General features: G+C 45.9%; 3 protein-coding genes across 4 annotated transcripts in view; 2 read left to right on the forward strand and 1 right to left on the reverse strand.

The window, feature by feature from the left end:
• STAG3 (stromal antigen 3) overlaps positions 1-7,083 on the forward strand; it is a 41,440-nt gene extending 34,357 nt beyond the window's left edge. The window contains exons 30-34 of the mRNA XM_036279075.1: positions 4,463-4,637; positions 4,901-5,002; positions 5,315-5,399; positions 6,475-6,534; positions 6,806-7,083. Coding sequence (XP_036134968.1) covers positions 4,463-4,637; positions 4,901-5,002; positions 5,315-5,399; positions 6,475-6,534; positions 6,806-6,814 — 431 coding nt within the window. The 3' untranslated portion in view covers positions 6,815-7,083. The remainder of the gene's footprint in view (positions 1-4,462; positions 4,638-4,900; positions 5,003-5,314; positions 5,400-6,474; positions 6,535-6,805) is intronic.
• LOC118641494 (60S ribosomal protein L28-like) lies at positions 3,817-4,206 on the reverse strand. The gene is given in 1 exon segment (XM_036278777.1): positions 3,817-4,206. A coding segment is annotated over 1 exon segment (390 nt).
• Positions 7,084-14,734: 7,651 nt separating the features above from the next.
• PVRIG (PVR related immunoglobulin domain containing) lies at positions 14,735-17,979 on the forward strand. Of its 2 annotated transcripts, XM_036279658.1 has the most exons (5): positions 14,735-14,869; positions 14,956-15,303; positions 15,393-15,516; positions 15,609-15,666; positions 15,769-17,979. In XM_036279658.1, exons 1-5 carry the CDS (start codon positions 14,809-14,811, stop codon positions 16,084-16,086), a joined length of 909 nt encoding a protein of 302 aa, XP_036135551.1. In that variant the 5' UTR covers positions 14,735-14,808; the 3' UTR covers positions 16,087-17,979. The 2 variants fall into 2 exon arrangements, with proteins under 2 accessions (XP_036135551.1, XP_036135552.1); XM_036279659.1 differs by lacking the exon at positions 15,393-15,516 and having other exon boundaries at positions 14,956-15,370.
• Positions 17,980-23,542: the final 5,563 nt, after the last annotated feature.

Raw genomic sequence — 23,542 nt, forward strand, 5'->3', positions numbered from 1 at the left:
TGGCTCTGGGGCCAGGTCAGCCACTGCCTATGTTCTACCCAGGGCCACCAGGCATAGGCTACAAATCAGTCTCCAGATGGCTGCTTCTAGTGCCAGGGCTGGGGCCACTTAACGAGAGGTATGGTGCTCAGTGAGACTAGATGCTGCTTGTTTGAGAGAATTTAGGAAAATCTGAAGCAGGATCCAAGACAGGCCATTCCTGTGGTAAAGCAACTGGTAACAGCTTGGTTGGGCCTGAAAGTTGGGAGGGGCAGGGCCTCAGGGAATCACCAGGGCAGGGCAAATAGTGTGAGCCAGGTTGCTGGAGTCCCAAATGTGGCTGCCTTCTGCCAGCTTCATGGGGGAAGGGCTCACCATAGGAACAAAGGCCTCTGATAGCACGTCTGTCCAGGAGAAAGCTGCCTCACCAGCCCTCGCCTCAACGCCAAACAACTCAGTTTTTCCCCATATTTCTCTGGTGCCTTGTGAGCTGCCTGCCCTCTGCGCTGGAGCCTGGAGGGTGTGAGTCCAAGGAAGTCCATGTCAGGGCCCTTTAAGAGGAGCTGCCTGGGGCTTCAGCAGCCTCAGCCTCCCTCGGCCTGAGTTTCTGCTGGTTTTATGGCCAGAAGTGATGGAGACTTCTCTTCCTGTCATTGGAACCCAGAACTGGTTGCCTGGTCTGGATGGGGACCCCTCACGCCTCAGGGAGGACCTTCCCAGCTGAGGTGTCTGTTCTGATTTTTATCCACCACACTGGGTGTGTGGGTCTGGCCAGTCCCACCTCTGCCCCTCCTACTAATCTCGATGTGGCTTCTTCGTTAATTTTGTAGTTGTAGGACTTCCATTCAGCTTGATTTCAGGTGGTTTTGAATGATAGTGTTCTGCAGTTCAGTTGTAATTTTGATGTGGTTGTGGGAGGACTCAATACCACATTTACCTACTCCTCCATTTTGACCGGAAGCCCAAATATATTTTTTGATTTGTCCTTTTATTGTTGAGTTGCATGAGATCTTTATATATTTTAGATACAAGTCCCTTATCAAATATGATATCCTAAATTTTCTCCCATTCTGTGGGTTGTCTTTTTACTTACTTTATGGTTTCCTTTGAAACATGAAAGTCATTAATTTTGATGAAATCTAACTTATCTAGTTTTTCTTTTGTTGTTTATGCTTTTTGTGTCATATCTTAAGAAACCTTTGCCTAATCGAAGGTCACAAAGATTTATACTTGTTTTCTTCTAAGAGGTTTTTAGTTATAGCTCTTAAATTTAGGTCTGTTATCTATTTTGAGTTAGTTTTTGCATATGCTGCGAGATAGAGGTGTGACTTCTTTTTAATGTCTTCTATATAGCACCTAAAATTGTCCCTTATACCACAGGGAACTTTGCTTCAATCAATTAGCTAATAAATATTTGTTAAGGACCTGTTATGTGCAAGATTCTGTGTTAGATGTTTTGGAGAACTTGAGTTTACCATCTAATAAGAAAGGAGAAAATACATTTATAGAAAATCTAATTTATGAGCAGTCACCAGTAAATGATAATTTCCTAAGCATTTGAGAATTGATAGATAAATGCTAAAAAATTCAGGGAAGAAAGTTATCACTTTAAGTTTAATTGATCTCTGAAGGCTTTACCAAGAATATGGAATTTAATCTGGAGCTTGAAAAATGGGTAAGATTTATATAAGCTGAACAAAGGAAGAATGAGTATCATGGGCTAACAGAATAGCATAAGTGAAACATAGAAAGGTATGCTTTAGGCAAAGCACATGGATATTTTGATATTTTTGCCTAAAACAGAAGGTTTGTAAAGGTAGGATGATACTAAAAAGATTGGTTTAATTGTTGATTCCACTGATATTTATTGAGCACCATGTGCTGGGAAGATAGCAGTGAACAAAAAAAGACATATTTCCTTCTTTAGAGTGTCTGGTAGCGGTATGTGCTATGGCAAAAAAGCAGGAAAGAGGATGAGGAAATATTAATGAGATGAGGATTGTGGTCTTGTAAAGAGTGATTGGGGAAAGCCTTGCAGAGAGTGTGAAGGGTGGGCAAAAAGCTAAAGGAAATGAGGAAGGGTGCCTGGTGTATATCACAATAGTATATCAGAGGGGCAGCCAGTCCAAAGGCCATGATAGAGGATGTATCTGGCATGTTCAAGGAACAGCAGAGAAGACCAGTATAGCTGAATGGAGAGTATGTAGCATATGAGAACAAAGACGTTGTAGGAGCCCAGAACATATGAGGCTGAGTCAAGACTGGACTTTACTTGGAGTGAAATGAGAAAACATTGTAGGAATTTGAGCAGGGGAGTGACATGATCTGCTTTAAACTTTAAAAGCATCCTTTTGGCTGCTGTTTTGAGAATTGACTAGAGGGGCACGGGTAGAAGCAAAGGAGCCAGTGAGGAAGCTGTCGTAGGAGTCCAGAAGAGAGAAGAAACAGAATAGACTGAGGGGGAAGGGGCAGAGGTGGTCAGAAGTGGTCAGATTCTGGATATATTTCCAAGGTATCACTAATAGGACTTCCTGACAAAACTGGATGTGTGATGTAAGACAGAGGAGTTGAGACTCCCAAGAATTTTGGCCTAACAATTGGAAGGATGGCATTGATAGCAACTGAGAAGGGGAAGGCCATGAGTGAGGTCAGGGTTTTGGTATTAGCCATGTTATTACAGGTGGACAGACAGCTGGGGATAGGAATCAGGGGAAAGGCAAAAACAGATTTGAAAGTTGATATTTGAAGGTATAAACCTGAATGGCTAAGGAAACCAGTGAAGGTGGAGCAGAGGAGAAGCCAGGGGACTGAGCTCTTGAGCATTACACCATTAATAGGCTAGGGAAATGAGGAGGACCCATCTTGGGTCCCAAGTTTTCCTCTCCAGGATTACAAGCTCATGGATATGGCTCTTTCCTATTGTCTGTAGTCCTTTACTTAAACCAGTAGCAGCTCACTTTCCAGATTATTGGTTTCTTTGTGCAAGCATGACTGTAGGGAGGGAAGGTAATGGGGTGTCAGTATTTACAGTTGACAAATATTACTGTGAGTTTGATTTGTATTTTTAAATAGTATTACCTGGGTCTTTTGAGACATTTTGGATTCTTTTTCCTCCTCTACCTTCTGTAGGAGAGAGATTCTTAACTAGGTTTTTCACTTACCCTTCATGTCAGCACTATGCTAACATTGCAATTATCTCATTTTTTTTCTCGCTTTTTGAAAATCCAGCATTCCATTTTTATGTTTCTCCCTACTCTTCATACTGCTATCCTTGCTTCAGGTCCCAACACTCAATTGCCATTTTAAGCTTTTTCTCACCACAGAAATCTTGAATGAATAGGACTTCAGGCCCTGGCCGGTTTGGCTCAGCGGTTGGAGCGTCGGCCTGCGGTACAGAGAGACCCGGATTTGGTTCCCGATAAGGGCACGTACTTCGGTTGCAGTTTGTCCCCGGCCCTGGTTGGTCGTGCGGGTGGCAGCCACTCGATGGTCCCTTCATGTCAATGTTTCTCTCTCTCTCTCTCTCTTCCTCTCTCTCCCTCCTGCTCTATCTGAACAAAAAATGGAAAAATATCCTCGGGCGAGGATAAAAAAAATAGGACTTCAGATGTCTTCATTGATTAACTGAGATCTCTCAATCTTAGGAGTCCAACCCTCTCTCACATTCATATTCAGATGTTACTGTGTAAATGTGAAAAAATATATCTCTCTTCATTTTATAATCTGTGTAGTAAATTTTTTTTGGACAAGTCCTAGATATACCTTCTCTTTCTTTTTCTTTTTTTTTAAAAAAAGTTGGCTGATACCTTCATTGATTTGTGTGTGTGGGAGGGGTGCTCAGGAGCTCTTGATGAGGCAGATCTGCTTCCTCTGCACCATCATGGGCTTCTGGCTGTGCAGGGTGGTGCTGGCCTTGCAGATGGTGGCCATGCGCAGATCCAGGCAGTACTTGTTCTTCTATATTATGTGCTAGTTGCTGCTCAGTGTGGCCTGGGTGTTCTTGTTGATAGTGGTTTGCATGTAGGAGGTGGCCAGCTTTTGCTGGCAGATCTTTGCTTCATGACAGCCACCACACATACCCACTGTATTGCGGTGAATTAGCTCGTTGTAGCTGAAAGCATTACAAACCTTCAGATTATTGGGTTTGGTGCTGAAGGTCTGCTTATTCCTCTTTATCAGAAAGCTGGAGCAGTTCCATATGACCATACATTGCAGATGGGCTGACATGGGGGCAGCTTCTCTTGCTGCAGTGGCTGGAGATGGAGAGAGCTAGATTTACTTCTATAAGCCTTATTCTTTTAGTACATAAGGCTATACATAAGTACATAGGGCTATGCTCATCTTATAGTCATAACATAATGAGGACATATAAGTTTTCCATTCTCTTCTTAACTTTTTCTAACCAACTCCTGGGCTGGTCTTGAAAAAGTAAAAACATTAAAGGCAGCACCTGGTCTACAGTACTGCATCCGCTTCTTTGCAGGCTCTTCCAGACGGCACAAAGAGGACATCTCTTCATCCCAGGAGGAAAGCCTACAGCTGAACAGCATCCCACCCACACCCACCCTCACCTCCACAGCTGTAAAGTGTAGGCAGCCTCTGGAGGGGTTGGAAGAGATGGAGGAAGAAGGTGGCTCGGAATCAGAGTTTACCCAAGGGTGAGGGCTAAGGGGGAGAATCTGGGTGTCTGATTTCCCAGTTTGGTGTCTTACCATCTCTATCTTGCTGTTATAGTTGTTCTCTCCTGCAGCATTCTCTTATTCTTGGGTCCTTATCCAGTCCTTTTCTGTTTTTTCAGCTGTACATTTTCTCTTTTTTCCTATACTCTGAGCTTTTATCCTCTTTAATGCTGGCCACTTTAACTCCTCTTTTTACCCTTTACTTTTATTTACTGTCACTGATCCTGCATCATTCTCAACAGCCAACTCCTTTTAGGCACCCAGAGGTCAAGGTTCTTGAGTCCACAGCGTTTCCACACTTCATTCAACCCTTCAGGTCCTGGTCTGGGTAACCGGCTGACCCGGTGAGCTTTTCTCATCATCTTCTATCTTCACTTCAGATGTGTGACTCACGGTGAAGGGATTCTCCCCTTGTCCCGTGCTGCTATGCTGATGCTATTTGGGATTGTTTTAACTACCGAACACTTCCTTCCAATATAATGTGGAACTCTAGTATGTAAAACTGATGAGAGTAGGGCTGCTGATTAAAGCAGGAGTGGGAACTAGAGCCTTGCTCACTTACTGCTCACCCCTCCTCTCCTGGGGTGCCCCTGAGAAACTCTCACAGGTCTTTAAAGAGCAGTTTGGAAACTTCTACTCTTTGCCACTGCCCTCAGACTCAGCCTTATGGAAGAGGATGAAGACATAGAAGAGTTAGAAGTTCAGAATGAGTCAGGTGGAGAATGGCAAGATCCAGACAAGGTGAGTGGACCCAGCATTCCCTTCTCTCTAGAACTATAGTCAAATATGAGAGAGACTAGAGTGATTCTGCTCTTTCAATCCTTATGATGCCTTTGTCCCTGAACATTACTTAGGACTTTTTGAAAGAATCACAGAGTAAAGGAGGGAGGTTTGTAAGTTGCTTTGCACTTTTCTAGGACTCCCCCACCCCAAGAAATAGGGAAAAGACCTTTTAAAATACCAAAAAGGACTGGAATAGCATTCCCCCTCTCAACCTCCAAATAAGCATTCTGCCTCTGAGTCCAAAAATTAAAAGGAATTCTAGAGCTAGAGATAGACCATTATCTAGCCCAACCTTGCAGCCCATTTGGTAAGTCTCTTTATAATGTACACGCACACACAAGCACATGGGCACCCTGCCTTCCCTCCTGTCTCCTTACAGGGCTACTCCAGTCCCTGTTCCTCCACTCACTCCCTTTCCTACCCCAGCCGGACTGCTTCCCCTGGAGGAAATGCTGCCAGTCTAGTAGGAAAAGCATGGTTTCACCACTTTATCAAGTTAGCTTTTTAACCCCTCTAAACCTCATCTTTAAAATGGAGCTTTTACACAAAATACAAAAATGAAAAAATACAAAAAGTATTATAAACTGGAAAGGGTTATGTGTCCACTGCTATTATTCTGCTCCCTTCTCTGTTCTTTGAGGAGGGAGAAAGGATGGAATAAAGCAGGGATGCTCAGAAGAAAAAAACCAGACAGTGACATCTTCAAACCAGAGACTAGAGGGCAAGGCCTCTATTAGAATTCTGTAGCCTTCCCTAAAGTCCCCTCAGGAAAAACCCCATTCTCAGGTTCCAAAACGAATAAATTTAAGAGACTCAGTCTGCAGGTCAGAAGAGGAGGCACTTTTCTGATGACTTTGGGAACTCTAGGCGTGAACCTCCTGCCCATCCTCCTTTTGCTAATCTTTCTGCCCTGACTGCTTCAGGGACCTACTGCAGCCCTTACACTTGTTATTGGAAAGGGAATTTTGTGATTGTTTGCAGTGTGATGGGAGTAGGGAAGGACCTTTCTGACGTTTGACCCCATTCTCTCTAGCACTCTTTCCCCAGTGAGCCTGGGCTGGACCTCTTAGATTCTACAGAGCTGAACACTGAGGTGAGCGGCCTCAAAACAGACTGTAGAAGGTGGGGTAAGAGGAGTTGTGTGTCCTTGGGAGATGCTGGCAGGTAACTAGTGTATTTGTCAAGTAAGTGCAAAGAAAGGCCACAGCTCATGGCCTGCCCTCTCAGCTGTGTCCAGAGCTTTAGGAGTAGCCCTAACAGGAGGGCAGGAGGGATGTTGTCATCTCTAGGACCTTGCAGTCATCTCTTTGTCCTGTGGTCTATGGTTATGTCTCTGTGTTTGCCTTTCATCTTTCTCATTACAGGACTTCTGACATGATTCTGCTCCCCTCTCCATCTTCTCCTGCCACCACAACAATATGACCATTTGGAAAAGGCAAACAGGAAAAGGAAGTAAAAGGAACCATTACTTCTAGCCCCCACCCCTGGTCTCTGAGGGGACGAAGAGGTGGGCTTTGCCTTTCTAAGCTAACCTTTCTCTGATGATGTTGGCATAGAGGAACCTTATGCCCCGTCCTTCTGAATGCACCATGGCTCTGTTCCTCTGTGTTTCAGCAGTGTGCCTGTTTCCTGCTGTGTTTGGAGGGGTGGGGGCTTCACCTCAGTATTCAAAGGGGCACTGCCTCCATATGTTGAATGGAGAGAGTATAACAGTTTTCCTGTATTTTTGGAACATATTTACCAGCCTCTTTTGTGCCCTAATGGTTAGCTCAATAAACATGTTTGAATCAACTGGTTCCTAGGTGTGGCTTGAGATTGTTAAACCGATGGGGGTCAGGTCTTTTCTGGTGTCTTAAATGGCCCTGCCCAGCCCCATGGCCCAGTTTGCAGGTGCGGCACTACACACAGCCCAGGTGCTTAGTATACTGGCTCTCAAGGATCTGTTGCTTAGTAACTGAGAGATTGGGTAGAGCAGAGAAGTTTGGGAGAGATTGGCTGCCTTTGAGTAGTTTATCTAGTGAGAGCAATTTAGGCTGAAGAGGAAAGGTAATATCCTGATTATCCTGGAGGGTGGACCTTCCTGTTTCACCTATACTGAGGATGCCATATACTTTCCAGGGGCAGTTTTATGCCCTCATTCCAAAAATACCTGTAACAATTTGAAGTTTTATAGAATCTCAATATTTGAGAGATAGGAGGTAACTTAGAAGTTATTCTAAATGTCCAACCCTAAAATTGTTCTCCTTCATTTTTTCCTTCCCCAGCTAGTTTTCACCAAGTCCTGTCAAATCATTCTCCAAAATATCTCTCTGATCTGTCTCTTCTCTCATTGCCGCGGTCATCTCTTACCTAAACTGCCATGAAATGATCTTTGGAAACTGGCCTCTGTGAAACTCTGACTTGTTTGTTCTTTTTCTGGTTTTTGGAGCAGCACAGCCACTCTGCTTTCTCTTTTCCTCTGACAATCAAATATATGAAGACACTGTTGTCACTTTCTACTTTGACTATTTTCTTCTATGGTTTAAAGAACCCTTTAGTCTCTCCATTTATATATGATTTCCAGTTCTTCCCTGTCCTGGGCATCTGCTTTAATTTCAAGTTCTCACTGTGGTCTTTCAGGCTGAAGACGACCAATCCAATCCAGCCTGTGGTCTCTGCAGAGGAACCATGACTTCCTGTAATCAGGTCACACAGCCAAACCCATTTCTTCCTTCTTCCCCTTTCTTCTCCCTCACTCTCCCTCCAAGATAAAACTAAAAGTTGGGTTTGGAGTCTCCTTTTGGAAAGGCAGCCTACCAGTACCCTGGGGGGCAGCTGATACATTCAGAGATCTTTAGCCTGGGTTCAGGTCAAACAGCTTCAGGGAAAAGAGCCTTTTCTTTTCTTTTCTTTTTTTCTTTATTGATTTTAGAGTGAGAGGGTGGGAGAGGGGGAGAGAGAGAAACATCGATGAGAGAGAACATCGATAAGCCGCCTCCTGCATGTCCCCTATTGGGGATTTGGCCCACAACCTGGGCATGTGCCCTGACTGGGAATCGAGCCAGCGACCTCTTGGTGCATGGACCAGTGCTCAACCACTGAGCCACAACAGCCAGGCGAAAGGAGCCTTTTCTATGGGATCTGGGAACAGAGTGTGAAAACTTAGGTGAAAATATAGAAGTCACTAAGGATCCAGGAGAGGAAAGATTCCTGAGTTGTTTAAATACCAACCAAGCTGAGGGTACTTCATAAGATCAAAATAGATACTTGGAAGCTCTATAAATATGGAGATAATGAATGCAGCCAGACAGCTCACTGTAGTGGATTGAGTTCTAGTCTTAGAATCTGTGTTTATACCTTACTCCCCAAATTCTTTACCGCTCTTTTCTGAGAGGTTGGGTTCTAGGTCCTCTCCCCTTGAATATGGGCCCTGTGATTGCTTACTAGAATATGGTTATGTGATACTATGCCAGTTTTCAAGCCCAAACCTTAAGGAAACTGGCAGTTTCCACATTCTATTTCTTGAGATAATCACTCTTGGAACCTAGTCACCATGCTGTGAGAAAGCCCCAAGCAACTACATGGAAAGGCCAAGTGTAAGTATTAAGCCAATCCCAGTCAGTGTGGTTTAGTGGTTGAGCATCAACCCATGCACCAAGAGGTCACCAGTTCGATTCCTGGTCAGGGCACATGCCCAGGTTGTGGGCCTGATCCCGGGGGGGGGGAGGGGGCATGCAGGAGGCGGCCAATCAATGTTCTCTCTTATCGATGTTTCTATCTCTCCCCCTCCCTTCCTCTCTCTCTAAAGATCAATAATGTAAAAGAAATCAATAAAAATATGTATATACATTTTAAATGTTAAGCCAAGAGCTCTAGGCGAGGTCTCAGACTACTTTCAGCATCAAACACCAGACTTGGTTCAGACTCCAAATATTTGGGCATCTTTATCAGTTAAAAATTTTTATATGTTATATAAACTTTTACTTATATACATTAAAAGTGTAATGGATGTGAGTTAGTGATGAAGTAGATGTTTCTTTTTCCTTTTTTCTTTATTTTTGTTACATATGTTTCTCCTCCCCCCCCCCATACCCCCACTCCCACCCTCCTCACCCTGTCCCCAGCTCTGTTGTCCATGTCCATTGTTCATGCATACATGCATATAAGTTCTGTGGTTTATCTCCCCCCTCAACCCTCTCTTCTTTGAATTGTAAGTCTGTACCCCACGAAGTAGATGTTTCTTAATATTTATTGATTAACAGTACAAAATACATTTGTGTGCTAAAAACATGGTAGTGAGGGCAAAGTGGGAAACATTGTTTAAATCATAGCTTAACATTTATGATTCTAGATGAAAGTTTATTTTATTTTGATAGTTTTAATGACTTTCATAACTGAAAAGAGTACCTTTCAAAAACATGTAAATCCAAATGGGATAGGTGCTTCTTTGGCTGAATTTACTATTTTAATAAATGAGTCAAAATCTACTGAAATTCTTGATTTGGAATACTTGTACAGGTCAGAAAATGATTCCCAAGAACAAATAACAGCATTCTTAGAGGGGATATGCATTGTTTGGGACCACAGAACCAGTACATTCTGTAGCATATAAATTGCAGTCCATCATAATAAGTTGTGGGTTTGCCTCTCTCACTATTTAGGATACTGGTCTTACTAGAGATGACCCATGACATTCGATTCCCAGTGAGGGCACCAGTGTCACTTAGTAGTAATAAAAGTTGACTTCATTGTATTTTTATCTTAAAAAATTAGAAATGTTAATCATTTTTTCTGCATGACAACAGTGGATATATTTTTTGTATACCACCTGAGGCACACACACCCTCCCTTGAAAGCCACAGCCTGAAGGATTTTGTGCCAGTAAGCCCCTTGCCAGCAGAGGCAGAGTTGTGGGCTTCATGAGCATTGGCTCCAATTGGTTAGGCCCAGGCCAGACTGGAACTGGAGCTGAGGCCAGCTCAGGCTGGAGAGGTAGAGGCCTCTATACAGGCTGAAGCTTACCCATGTTGATAAGTGACACCAAGGAGTGCTCTTCAGGAGAGTGTCACTGCTGTGCATTGCCTATTAGCTTACAATAGAATAAAGGCTTTTTCAGCTCTTGTGGCCATGAGCTCTGCCAGAAGGTGAGTTGTTGGTATTCTCTCCTAAATTACAAAATGAAGGGTTTTTTTCCCAGGTTGCTAAGCAAAGTATTCAGCTAATAGGTGAGTCACCTTCCTTTGAAAAAAAAGCAACAGACTCCGGGAGTTACAGGATGAAAGAAGAATTTGTGTTTGAATTACAAGAAAGGATAAGGTGGTCAGATGGGGGAAGGTTTATTTTCACACATAGATATTTTCAGTTCTTCCTTGAGCTCTGTAATTGCTTCCTTGGGGATAGGGTAGATTACGATCCTAGAAAGGATACACAAAAAGTCAAGCACAGATTCACTAAAAACCCTGTGTGTTGAGTTGGAATAGCCAGAGAAATAGGCACTAAAGAGTGTAGTCAGGATAGAGCAGAGACATAGAAGAGTAACAAACCCACCAAAGATAAATCCCAGGGAACTAAAGAAGACCTCTAGTGGGCAGAGGAGCCTAGAATCCTGGGGAAACTTGAAGGAAAATATATTAATTTTGATAAAGCAGATTAGAACCAGCAACTGGACTGAGTGGTACAGTGGAAAGGTGAAAAATAAAGCCTTTTGTATGGTTGTGGTAGCCTCTCACATTAGAGGATGGGGAAGCAGTCCATTCTGGGAGCTCTGATCAGGTTCCCTACTGATGGGGTGGAAGACTGCTGTGTTCTGACAAAAACCTTATAATTCAACTTAAATTTTTTAATTGTGTGGGAAAGGCAGCTCAGCATAGTTGCTAATAGTGTAGGTTCTGGAACCAAAATTTTTATCAGAGTTAAAATCTAGCTTAATTTTTATCAGAGTTAAAATCTAGCTTTACTGTGTACTAGCCCTGTGACCCTGGGCAAGATTTCCTCATGAGGTGATTGTGTGGAGCTAATACATGTAAATCACAACAAATTTAGCACATGATATACACTCAGATGTTACCTCTTAGTTTTTATATTACTTTGATGCAGGAACATACGTGACCTTTTCACAACATTTAAAATATATGTAAAAATACAATGGAACAATTATGAGTCTCACTTTATAAACTCGGATGAGGAATGTTTTATAGGAAAGGATGGTCGCTAAAACTCACTGAGGGTTCAAACTAGGCGTGAGCAAAGTGTCACATGTACATAATTACATGTTCCTCTCAATTACACTGTGAAGCAGAGTGTAATTCCTGTGGGGATACTGCTTCTCTGGGAGGTTAAGTTGCTTTAAGCTTGCAGAGCTAGAAAATTGTAGCGCCAGTTCAAACCCTCCTGGGCCTCATTCTAGAGATTGACCTGTACAATACAAGGGCTGTTTTCACTGCAGCTGGACTTGGGCTGTGGCTGCAGGGATATCACCAAGAAGTGTTAGAGCAGGAAGTGGCTGTTACCATACCTGTGTCACCTTACCTGTACCTCCAGGTCCAACAGGGACGAGGCAAACAACACAGGCCTGATGATTCAGGGTTTATGTTGCTAGGTTTAATGATCTTTTGTATCACCGGAGCTCAAAACTCAAGACTATTCAGGGATAGCCAAAAAAGTTCTGAGAGAACAAGAACCCTAACATATATCACAACATAAAAGCATTCTACTTAGGCCCATGCAGTAGTGAAACAGGAATAAGCAAAAAAATAAGAATGATTAGGAAAGAGAATCCAAAAGTAGATCCATTTGTAAGAATGTATGATCAAGATGGCATTTTGAAACGGGGGAATACCTGCCTAAAAGGTTACAGTATTTTATACTACCACCACCTCCAAGTTAAAATTCTTCATGGGCTAAAAATAAACCCTCAGAGTCAAGAATAAAAAACTATAAAATTATTTTTAGAATTTGGCCTTCCTAAGCAGTATACAATATTCAGAAATGATAAAAGATTGATAGTTTTAACTTCATGAAAATTAAGATGGAGGGGAATGGAAATGAACAGGCTGATGAAGGAGAATTTTGATGTTTTCTAGTCTATGTTGTTTGAATTTTACACAATGAGAACTTATTGAGGGGACACTGTGGCTTACAGATGGAAAATGTTGGTGAGTAATTAACTTTGTAATACATTGATCACCAAGTATTAAGCTCCTCCCCTATGTTCTTAGACGGTGTGGAGGTTGAATAAAAGACAGAGCCACCACCAGAGCCTGCCATCTGTGAGATGGTTTTCCAAGAAGGAAATGTTCTCTCAGGGACAGCTTCCTGAAGGTGGTAGAATATGAGCTTGGCCTTGCAAAATAGAGAGGATTTCAGTATGTAGGAGACAAGAATCTTAGGCTAGGGAGGCTGGGGCTGGCAACCCCAGATGCCCCAGTGCTCTGCACCCACACTGAGCTGGGCCACTTTAAGTGAGTCAGCTCTGCAGAGGTCTCCCACTCTGTCAAGGGAACAGTAGTGGAGAAAGTAGTAAGAGCAGATCTGAGTCAGGTTTGGAGGTTGGAACATCGGGCCTGAGAGAAGGTCAAAGGCTTGAGAGAATGCTAACTCTGCTGGGAGCAGTGAAGTGATTGGTCTGGGGGCCCTCCTTAGGCTTTGAGGTATGGATGAGGTGACAGAACTTACCCAAGAGACTGATTCATTTATGGCTAACATCACAGAATTAAACCAGCAGGTGTGGCTCAGTGGTTGAGCCACATCGACCCATGAACCAAGAGTTCACCAGTTCGATTCCTGGTGAGGGCAAATGTTCAGATTGTGGGCCCAATCCCCGGAGGGGGAGGGGGGTATGCAGGAGGCAACCAACAGATGTTCTCTCTCATTGATGATTCTCTCTCTCTGTCTCTCTCTCTCCCACCCTCCCTCTCCCTCTCCCTTCCTTTCTAAGATCAATAAAGGAAAAACCAACCAAACAAACAACAACAACAAAAAACATAACAGATGCTGAATCAGGCAGGTGGGCAAACCAGGACTCAGAAAGGTGACCACAGCCCTGAGACAGGGCTACCTCATTTCTTACCACACACTGGACAAGAGAGTACTGAACAACCCCCTTGGCTCTAACCCTGAGCTCACCAAGCTACTCTCTTCCCAAAGTCAAGTTCAATACAAGATGATACGGGATGCAAAGCATTCTAATCACTCGTCCCCACTTATATAGCAGCATTCTGTAAATGAACAGAAATAGAAAAGCAATTTGGAGCAACACTTTGTGGAAAAAGATTGCCTGAGTCAGGGAGGTGGCAGTAGAAGTGATAAGAAGTCAGGTGGTGCCCTGGCCGGTTTTGCTCAGTGGTTAGAGTGTCAGCCCACGGACCAGAGAGGCCCAGGTTCGGTTCCCGCTAAGGGCATGTACCTCCGTTGCAGTTTGTCCCAGGCCCTGGTTAGGGTTGTGTGGGTGGCAACCACTCAATGTCTCTCTCACATTGATGTTTCTCTCTCTCTCTCTTCCTCCCGCTCTCCCTCCTGCTCTATCTCAAGATAAATGCAAAAGTGTCCTTGGATGAGGATAAAAAAAAAGGTGGTCATCATGGGAAGTCCTCCGATTTCCTGATGGGCTGGAGATGAAAGAGGAGTCACAAAACAAATGACTATGCTTTTTGCCTGAGCAGTTGGAAGCCAATAGCCCTCAACTGGAGAGTGCGGGAAGGCTGCAAATGGGGCAGAGTTCAGTTAGAGGCATGTTTGTGAAGTAAGGAGAGAGGGAGGTCTGGGCTGGAGATTTAAACGTGTGATGGGTTGGCATATAGACAGTGTGGAAACCCACTTAAGTTGTCCTCAGTGGATAAGCGATGCGTCAAGCTGGGCTTGCCTCTTAGGTAGCCCCCTGCTGACTTTCCTGCTTAGAGGTCTTCCTCTTCCCATGTTCCTCCACATTCCCTACCCCTTAACTGGGGAGGGTCCAGGTCAGAGCGTTCTTCCTAAGGAGTACCCAGGTGTCCCTCCCTCCTGAAAAAAGGAGATTCTTTGCAGGTCCCTCTGCAGTGTTCTTCCCTTCTGACCCTCTTACCCTTCCCCAAGGCCTGGTCTGCCCAGGTTGTAACCCACACACAGGGCTGGTAAAGGAATCTGAGCCACCTGCCCTGCTCACACTAAAACAGCATAGGGACAGGAAATACCTTGTCACTGTCACCTTTAGTGTCACGGGGGGGGGGGGTCCATTGCCGTGGGTTCACCAGCTGAGTTAGACTGAGAGAAGGAAGTGGAGTTGAGTTGCAGGAAGAACTGAGCCCAGCTGCTCCTGGGCCTGCTCACACATGAAAACTTCCTGTGATGAGAGCGGAAACACAGGTGCTATCCCCACCACAACAGCCCCCAGAGCCTGGGCCAGAGAGGAGTCATGGACAGGTCCCAGGCTCTGGTCCTGCTCTTGGCACTGCTGACACTCTGCATCACTGCTGGTGAGTGGGGGGCTAGAGAGAAGCAGAGACTATGGGGATGCAGTGGAGACCCAGCCCCGGGCCTTTCTTATATCTGTATTCCACAGGGACACCTGAGGTATGGGTGCAAGTTCAGATGGAGACCACCAAGTCCCCATTCTTCATTGTTCGCTGTGGATTCCTGGGATCTAGCACTATATCTCTGGTGACTGTAAGCTGCAGGGAGCCCGATGGTGCTGGAGGGACCATGCTGGCTGTGTTGCATCCAGAATTGGGCACCCATCAGTGGCACCCTGCTCGCCAGGCCCACTGGGAAACCAGAACCAGCATCTCGCTCACCCTGGAAGGGTCTGAGAAAAGCCCCAGTCCCAACACCACCTTCTGCTGCGAGTTTACTTCCTTCCCTGAGGGCTCCCAGGAGGCCTGTGGAAACCTCCTCCTTGGCACAAACCAAGGTGGGGCTGATGAGGAACAGGGCCCAGGGAGGGCAGGGAGGAACTCAGAGCATCGGCCACCAATCTGGTATGTCTCTCTTTGTGCACAGGGCTCCCTGCCCCTACTCCAGCTCCTATTCTGCGGGCTGACCTTGCCGGGATATTGGGGATCTCAGGGGTCCTCCTCTTAGGCTGTGTCTATCTTCTCCACCTGCTGCATCGGCAGAGGCACTGGTGAGACCCAGCCCCAGCCAGGCCCAATCTAAATCCATACATCACTAGGCTAGCCATATGCTTTGTTTCTGACCCTCCTTACTCTCTCCTAGGTCTGTCACAAAGCTTCAGCCACCCCTCAGCAGCCCCCAGACACAGACAAGAGAAAGGGTGAGCATCAGATATCGCTCTGGAGCCGGAAACTGAGTGGGCTGGAGCTGGGGGCCATGATGTGGAACTTCACTTGGGCCTTTTTCTCCATTACCCCTGCAGGCAGCCAGCCAAGTCTCCCTGGCCTCTCTCCACATCCCGTATGCCACCATCACCACCAACCACTTGTGCCCCACAGCTCTGGATATGGTCCTCCCACCCCAGGCGTTGTCCAGGTGTGAGCCGATCCCCACCCACACAGAACGCCAGCCTGCCCCCTGGGCACCTCTGCCAGCCTCTGCTCGCAGCAGTTTCATATCTGTTGAGAATGGACTCTATGTTCAGGCAGGAGAGAGGCCTTCCCACATCCGTTCCTACCTCAACCCTTTCCCTGACCCTCTGGGGCCCAGAACCATGGAGGGACATTTAGGAGTTCAATGAGAGAAGCCCCAAATCCACTCAACTCTCCTCCCCTCCCAGGCCTCTGGGCCCCCTTCCGTTGGTGTTTGCACATCTTATTAAGCCTCTAATAAGTGTTTCCACACATACCCATCCAGGGCCCACTTGCGGCGGATGTGGCCAGCGTGTGTGCTTGTGTGGGCACATGTGTGTATGAGAGATGACGAAACCCACCCCAAGTTGTTTCCTGTTTTCAAGTTCCTAGCCCTCCCGGGTGATGTCGATAACGAAGTCAACAAAAATGGTTTATGTGACTGGGGCCTTGGCTGGACCTTTTCTTCTTCGGAAGTTTCAGAGTTTAGAGGCAGTTTCAACCTCTGGGAGGCAGGAGCCAGTTTAGAATCACAGGGGGCAGGGCCGCAGTACAGGATATCTCTCCCTTGCCCCCACCCACCAGACAGGGGTTTCCTGGGGCTGGGGTGGCCATGTCAGGCAGGGAACTCCTGGTCCTGCAGACCTTGCTGAGGGATAACAGGTGAGATTAACAGGATTTGGGATCTGATGGCCCCAGGCAGGAGAGTCCATATTCAAATCCCACCATGTCCTAGGACAGCACAAGGGCTTCTGGGGCTTCAACCTGAGAAAAGACCCTGTGGTCTGACCTGGTGTCCCCACAGCAGGGCTCCCTGAGATGGCCTGGGGGTGGAGTCCTGATACCCCCATCCAGAGCTGACACTCAGAGGCAGGGGACCCACCTCATATCTTCCCACAGTGGCTTCCTTTTGCTCCTCTCCTGCTACTAGAGCACCAGGACTACTCCCCACTGGCCACTGGCAGACAGGTCCACTCAACACAGAGACAACACACGCTCCCCTGCCCACTAATCTCCCCATCCAGGAGGTGGCTCTCCTTCTGTAAACAGGCCTAGCAGCCTGGGCATCATCATACATTTGCCACATGGTGAGCGAGCTCTATAAGCTGAGAGGCTCCACAGGAAAGTGGCAGATTCCTGGGAGGTGGGAGAACAATGTAGTCCTGGAGCTAGACTCAGCCTGCACCCCCAACCAGGGTGAACACTAGAAAGGGGCCACTTGGACTCTTTCTTGGTCCTGAATGTGGGAAATCCCAGGTAGTACTAGCTGCCAAGTCAGAAACCACCCTCTCTGCTTTTGCCTGGCTCAGGGAGGGCCTGCTAGGAGGCTATGTCCAACCACAGAATTTTCTAGCAACCCAGCTTACTATTCCAGGCATGCTTGGAAGAGGCCTTCCCAGAACCTAGGCCCATCCAGCCATGCTCCACATTGCACTTGAGAGAGGGTGAACCAGACAAGGTGAGGGGGTGGTGAAGGGGTTATTGGGCCTGCCTCCCTCAGCCAGTGATCATCCTCCTCCACTGAGAAGCCCTCAGCACTGGTCTAGCCAGCTCAGTGGTCCCTGCAGGGCTGGGGATTTAAGGGAGAGGGGTATGGGTGCTGCTGAGGAGGGTGAGGGAGATGTTAGTAAGGGAGTGAGTAGCTCAGGGTCCATAGCCTTGGGATCATGTGGGAGCAGTGACGGTGGTTTGCAGGGCAGTGGGGCTTGCAGGGTCTCAGGTGGGGCTTTAGGGGATTTCTCTAGGAAGGGACTGTTCATGGGACAAGGAGAGCTCTGAGGGATCCCCGGCTCTCAGCCCAGCTCCCAGCCAGATCACTTGCCTATAATGGAGTTTGGGGAGAGGTCTTATGGCCTAAGCCTGTCTTCCACAAACAAGCTCAAGAGGCCACAGTGCAGCCTGATCTCAGTGGTATGTAGAACCAAAAACCTGGGGACCCAGGAAGTCTCCACAGCTGGCTTGCTCCCTGCCGTCTCTCAGCCTGCCAGATGGGTGCAATGCAATGAAACTACAAGCACACACTGCTTGGAGTGAGGGGGAGCTTTGCAAGGGAGCAAATGCTCCAGGTCTTTGGATGTAGTCTCATTTACTTGCAGATTGGTTCCTCCAGGTTACAAGTGGATTTATGTAAATTATTTCCTTGAGATGGCGTCTCTGCAAACCGTACAGCCTAGCTTTGTCTCTTGCTTTTTACAGGCAGAAAGAGACTTTGAAACTAAAAAATAACAAACACAGACATTCTTGAGTTGTAAGACCCATTAGTCCACCCATGCAAACCTTATCTTATTCACATGCAAATGAAGCACTCCATGCATCTGGACTGGCCAGATAGCTAGAATGCATTAACACAACGTTACAAATCGTCCATCTTCCAACTCCCCAACCCCACACTCCCCACTGTTCATCCCCAAGTGCCAGACCCAGCAGTGCTGAAGGGACCAGCTGAAAGAACCATGTTGTGGCACTACATTGTGGGGATATAGGTGGACACAGCTGGGAGATCAGCAGTTCAGGCTCCCTTCTCAGATCCAATCACCTTTGTACAACAAGTGGAAATTGAGGCCCAAGAGAGAAAAGACTTGCTCAAGGGGACAGAACTGTATCAGCCCAAGCACCTCCAGAGACAGGCATCCAGGATGTGCCCTCAACCATAATCTAAGACAAGGCTTGCTCTTTGAACTGACCTGGGTTTGAATCCCAGGGACTACTTCCTCCCTGGCTGTGGGACCCAACCGCTTACTTAACCTTTCCTGGGCTCACTTGGCTCATTTGGTACACAGTAAGGGTGACAAGGCCTGAAGGGAGTGAAGCTTGCACACAAAGGCCCAACCAAGCAACTTTGGCCAGAGTATCTCATTTAGTGCTTACAACAACCCCAAGGGGTAGGTATTTTCAATAAATCCATTTAAAAGATGTGAAGGCTGAGCCCAGGGTCACAGAGCTGGAAGGAGAAGGGGTGTGGGGTCACCCACCTGAGCCTGGACACATTCGCGTGGGGCTCAGCTCAGGCCTCCGCCTCACTGGGGTTGGGGGATGGGAGGAGAGGCCTAAGCGGCTGGCAGGGACTCTTGGAGTCCTGGAGGGCAGGGACAGAGGAGGCGTCCGTCCACACCCCCCACATATCCCCGCGCTCACCCCCCCCACCCCCCACCCCCCGGTCCGTAGCGTTGCGGAGGGGCTCATGGGCGGCTGCCCCTGAGGGCACCTGGGAGATCTTTCAGCCTAAGATACCAGCCCTACCAGAGAGAATAGGATCCTCGGAGCGTCCAGGAGGTTGCACAGAATTGTGACCTTCCCGTGACCACAACCCCCACACCCTCTGCAACCGGTCTCGCAGTTCTGCCTTGCCTTTGCCCAGCAGGACGCTGGGCAGACCCGTGACTGTCTCCACCCGAAGTCAGCTGCTCCTCCCCAACCCCCACACCGCTGCGGTCCAGCAGTGGGTTCCAGAACCCGTTCTCCCCTTCAGTGACTTCGGAGCCCTTCTTCCGTGGTCCGGCCCCAGCCAGTCTCGGGCTCCTCTCCACCCCTCAGCCTGCCACAGCCCTCCTCCTGACGCAGGTCCCAGCACCTGTCCCCAGGGCTTACTTCTGGCCCCTTCCCTTCGTCTCAGCTCCCTTTAGTGCCCAATCTCCCCATCTCCGCTCTGTTTGCACCCACCCTCCGTGTGGTCCCTGCTGCTCTTAGCCCTAAACCCTCTGCTGCCACCGCTCTGTCCAGAACCCCAGGTGGCTGGTTCAGGCGCTGGGAAGCTGCCTTCCCTGCCAGTAGGCCCTTCTGGTGACCTGCCTGGAAAAGCTCGGTGCCCAGATGGAGGGGTGGAGTCTGGGCGCTATGACCACCCCCCCGGGTGTGTGACCTCCCAGCAGCCTGTTTGCCAGGAGAGCCTCGTATACCCTTAGCGGGTGCTCTATAGACGGCTGGGCCACATTGTGACCTAGCCTTCCGTCCCTTCGGGGCTCCCACCCAGGTCGAGCTGAGGTGGCCAGGAGACTGCATGGGTCTGGGACCCGAGGAGAAGACATCAGACAGAGGGGTGTCTGAGGGCTCAGCCAACAAAATGAAGGGAGAAGACCCTAGCTAGAATAAGATGAGGGCTGAAAGGGACAGAATTGACTTAAGAGAACCTTCCGTTTTCTGGACCTCTCCCAAACCCCATGGAGGAGTAACTCCCCAGAAAGAAACCACAGACTGGTTCCAATCCCAGCACAGGAATACACAAATATACAGGATACTACCAGATTTGTTGGCCCCAGTCGTGGGCAGGGGAGGCTCTCCAACTTCAAACCTGATGATGCAGCCAGTGACATCTGGAATTCCCATAGCTGGGCCCTTAAACAGTTTGATTTCAGTATCTGTGAAATGGGTCGGTCAGCTCACCTGGAAAACTGGGCTGTTTGAAGAAAAGTAAATAAACAGATAAGCATTACAAATATTAAAAGTATGCCCTGGCCAGTTTGGCTCAGCGGTTAGAGCATTGGCCTGCGGTCCAGAGAGACCCGGGTTCAGTTCCCGCTAAGGGCACGTACCTCGGTTGCAGTTTGTCCCCGGCCCTGGTTGGGTTGTGCGGGTGGCAGCCACTCGATGTGTCCCTTTCACGTCAATGTTTCTCTCTCTCTCTCCCTCCCTCCCTCCCTCCCTCCCATTCTATCTGAACAAAAAATGAAAAATTAAAAAAAATGTTAAAAGTAAAATATCAGGCCCTGGCCGGTTTGGCTCAGCAGTTAGAGCGTCAGCCTGCGGTCCAGAGAGACCCAGGTCGGTTCCTGCTATGGGCACGTATCCACATATCTCGGTGGCAGTCTGTCCCCAGCTCTGGTTGGGTCGTGCGGGTGGCAGCCACTCGATGTGTACCTTTCACGTCGATGTTTCTCTCTCTCTTTCTCTCTCTCCTTCCCACTCTATTTGAACAAAATAATGAAAAAAAAAAAAAAAGTCCTCGGGTGAGGATAAAAAAAAAAAGTAAAAGAGATAAAAAATAAAAAAAAAGTAAAATATCAGGGTGCTCTGAGAAGGAATAATGGGACCTCTCCAAGTACACATTTAAAATAAAACCTGAAAGTAAGTGGGAGCTGTCTAGGCAAGGAGTGTGGGGAGACCATTCCAGGCAGAGAAATTGAACAAAGGACCTGACGCTGAAAAGAGTTCAGCATTGCCAGGACCTAAAGCAGCTCAGTGAGTTTGAAACAAGATGAGAGCAGCAGGCAAAGCCTCTGGAAGAGATCATAATTTTATTGTAAGGGCATAATTATAAAACCCTGGCTGAGTTTTTAAATGATCAGATTTACATTATTATTATTATTATTATTTTTTTAAAGACCAATCTGAGTAGAAAACACCTGTGTGGGAGAGGCAAGTGGAAAAGCAGAGGTAGGAACAATTGGGAAGATAACTGCAATCATCCAGGTGGGAGATGGTGATACCTGAGTTAAGAACGGTGGAATGTAGATGCAAAGAAGTCATTAATTCAAAATATGTTTTGGAGGCAGAGTTGTTCTTGGCTGCTGGGAAGGGGATCAAGATGGTCTCAAGGGTAATGCCCAGTTTTTCAGCTTGAGCAACTAGGTAGAAGAAATGCCATTCACTGACATGGAAGACTGATAGGAGCATATTCCAGGGAATGGGTGACAATAAGAAACAGCTTAAGTTGAGATGCCTGAGACACAGATGAGGTGGGGGCAGATCCACAGCTCCTCAGAGGCCTGGTCTTAGGAAGGGGCAAGATCTGTATGCAAAATATTGATGAGAGAAATAAAAAGTTTTACATAAATAGGGAGATATGTCATGTTTATAGATTGGAAGGCACGGTGTTATGAGGCCAATTCTCCCCAAATGTATCTACAGAATCAAAGCCTTCTTAATCAAAATTCTAGCAGGCTTCTATGTAGAAATTGACCAGCAGATTGTAAAACTTACACAGAAAAACAAAAGTACCTAGAAAAACCAAAACAATTTTGAAAAAGAACAGTTAGAGGACTCATACTATTGGATTTAAAACATATATAGGTAAAGAATTCCAAGGGTTTGGGGAGATGTAAGCCAAGAACTGTAGATGAAGACCAAATATATATGACAAATATATGTTGGTTGTCTGAATGACCAAATACATATATATATATATATATATATATATATATATATATTTTTTTTTTTTAAAGTTCTTTTTAAAAATATATTTTTTATTTTTCTATTACAGTTGACATACAATGTTATATTAGTTTTAGGTGAACAATATATTGATTAGACATTTATATAACTTACAAAGTGATCACCCCAGTAAGTCTTGTACCCATCTGACACCATACATAGTTGTTATATTATTGACTATATTCCCTATGCTATACCTTACATCTGACTATTTTTATAACTGGCAATTTTCACATCTTAATCCCTTCCCGTTTTTTACCCATCCTTCCAACCCCCTCCCATCTGGCAATCATAAAAATGTTCTCTGAATCTAAGAATGGAGTGTTTCTGTTTGTTCATTTATTTTGTGGTTTAGATTACCCATATAAGTAAAATCACATGGCATTTGTCCTCTCTCTGACCCATTTCACTTATCACAATACCCTCTAGGTTCATTCATGTCGTTGCAGATGGCGACATTTTATTCTTTTTTATGGCTGAGTAATATTGCATAGTATATATGTACCATCTCTTCTTTATCCATTCATTCATCAGTGGATACTTAGATTGTTTCCATATCTTGGTCATTGTAACAACGCTGCAACAAACATAGGGATGAGAGTCTTTTCAAATTAGTGTTTTGGGTTTCTTTGGATAAATACCCAAAAGTAGAATTTCTGGGTCCTTCTTTGTCTCTTGTTTTAGCCTTTGTTTTGAAGTCTATTTTGTCTAATATAAGTATTGCTACCACGACTATTTTTTTGTTTCCATTTGCATGAAAATTCTTTCCATCTCTTTACTTTCAGTCTGTGTGTATCTTTCAGTCTGAAGTGGGTGTCTCTTTTTAATTGTTATGAGTTTATTTCAGCCAAACTGAGGACATATGCCAGGGAGCAAGATCTCAAATGCTCTGAAGTGGGTCTTTTATAGGCAGCATATGTATGGGTCTTGTTTTATTATCCACTTGGCTACATTATGTCTTTTGATTGGAGCATTTAATCCTTTTACATTTAAAGTAATTATTGACAGGTATGTAGTTATTGCCATTTTATTATTCATGTTTTTTTCTTTTTCTTATAAAAGACCCTTTAACGTTGCTTGTAATACTGGTTTGATGGTAATAAACTCCTTTAGCTTTTTCTTGTCAGGGAAGCTCTTTATCTGTATTTTTGATTCTTGAGAGCTTTGCTGAGTAATCTTGGTTGTAGGTCCTTGCTTTTCATCACTCTGAACATTTCATGTTCATCTCTTCTGGCTTGAAATGTTTCTGAGAAATCAGCTGACAGTCTTATGAAAGCACCCTTGTAAGTAACTAACTGATTTTTTCTTGCTGCTTTTAAGATTCTCTTTATCTTTAACATTTGGCATTTTAATTATGATGTATCTTGGGGTGGGCCTCTTTGGGTTCATCTTGTTTGAGGCTATCTGTACTTTATGGACATCTCTATCAATGTCCTTCACCAGATTAGGGAAGTTTTCTTATTATTTCTTCAAACAGGT

Source organism: Molossus molossus, unplaced genomic scaffold (assembly GCF_014108415.1).
Source record: "Molossus molossus isolate mMolMol1 unplaced genomic scaffold, mMolMol1.p scaffold_m16_p_3, whole genome shotgun sequence".
Classification (NCBI taxonomy): Eukaryota; Metazoa; Chordata; class Mammalia; order Chiroptera; family Molossidae; genus Molossus; species Molossus molossus.

What these genes read in the sequence shown, in the direction of transcription:
- PVRIG (XM_036279658.1), top strand. Translation starts at nt 14,809, where the DNA reads ATGGACAGGTCCCAGGCTCTGGTCCTGCTCTTGGCACTGCTGACACTC. An exon ending in CTGCATCGGCAGAGGCACTG is followed by an intron (nt 15,517 to 15,608) that starts GTGAGACCCAGC and finishes ACTCTCTCCTAG; the next exon opens with GTCTGTCACAAAGCTTCAGC. An exon ending in AGACACAGACAAGAGAAAGG is followed by an intron (nt 15,667 to 15,768) that starts GTGAGCATCAGA and finishes TTACCCCTGCAG; the next exon opens with GCAGCCAGCCAAGTCTCCCT.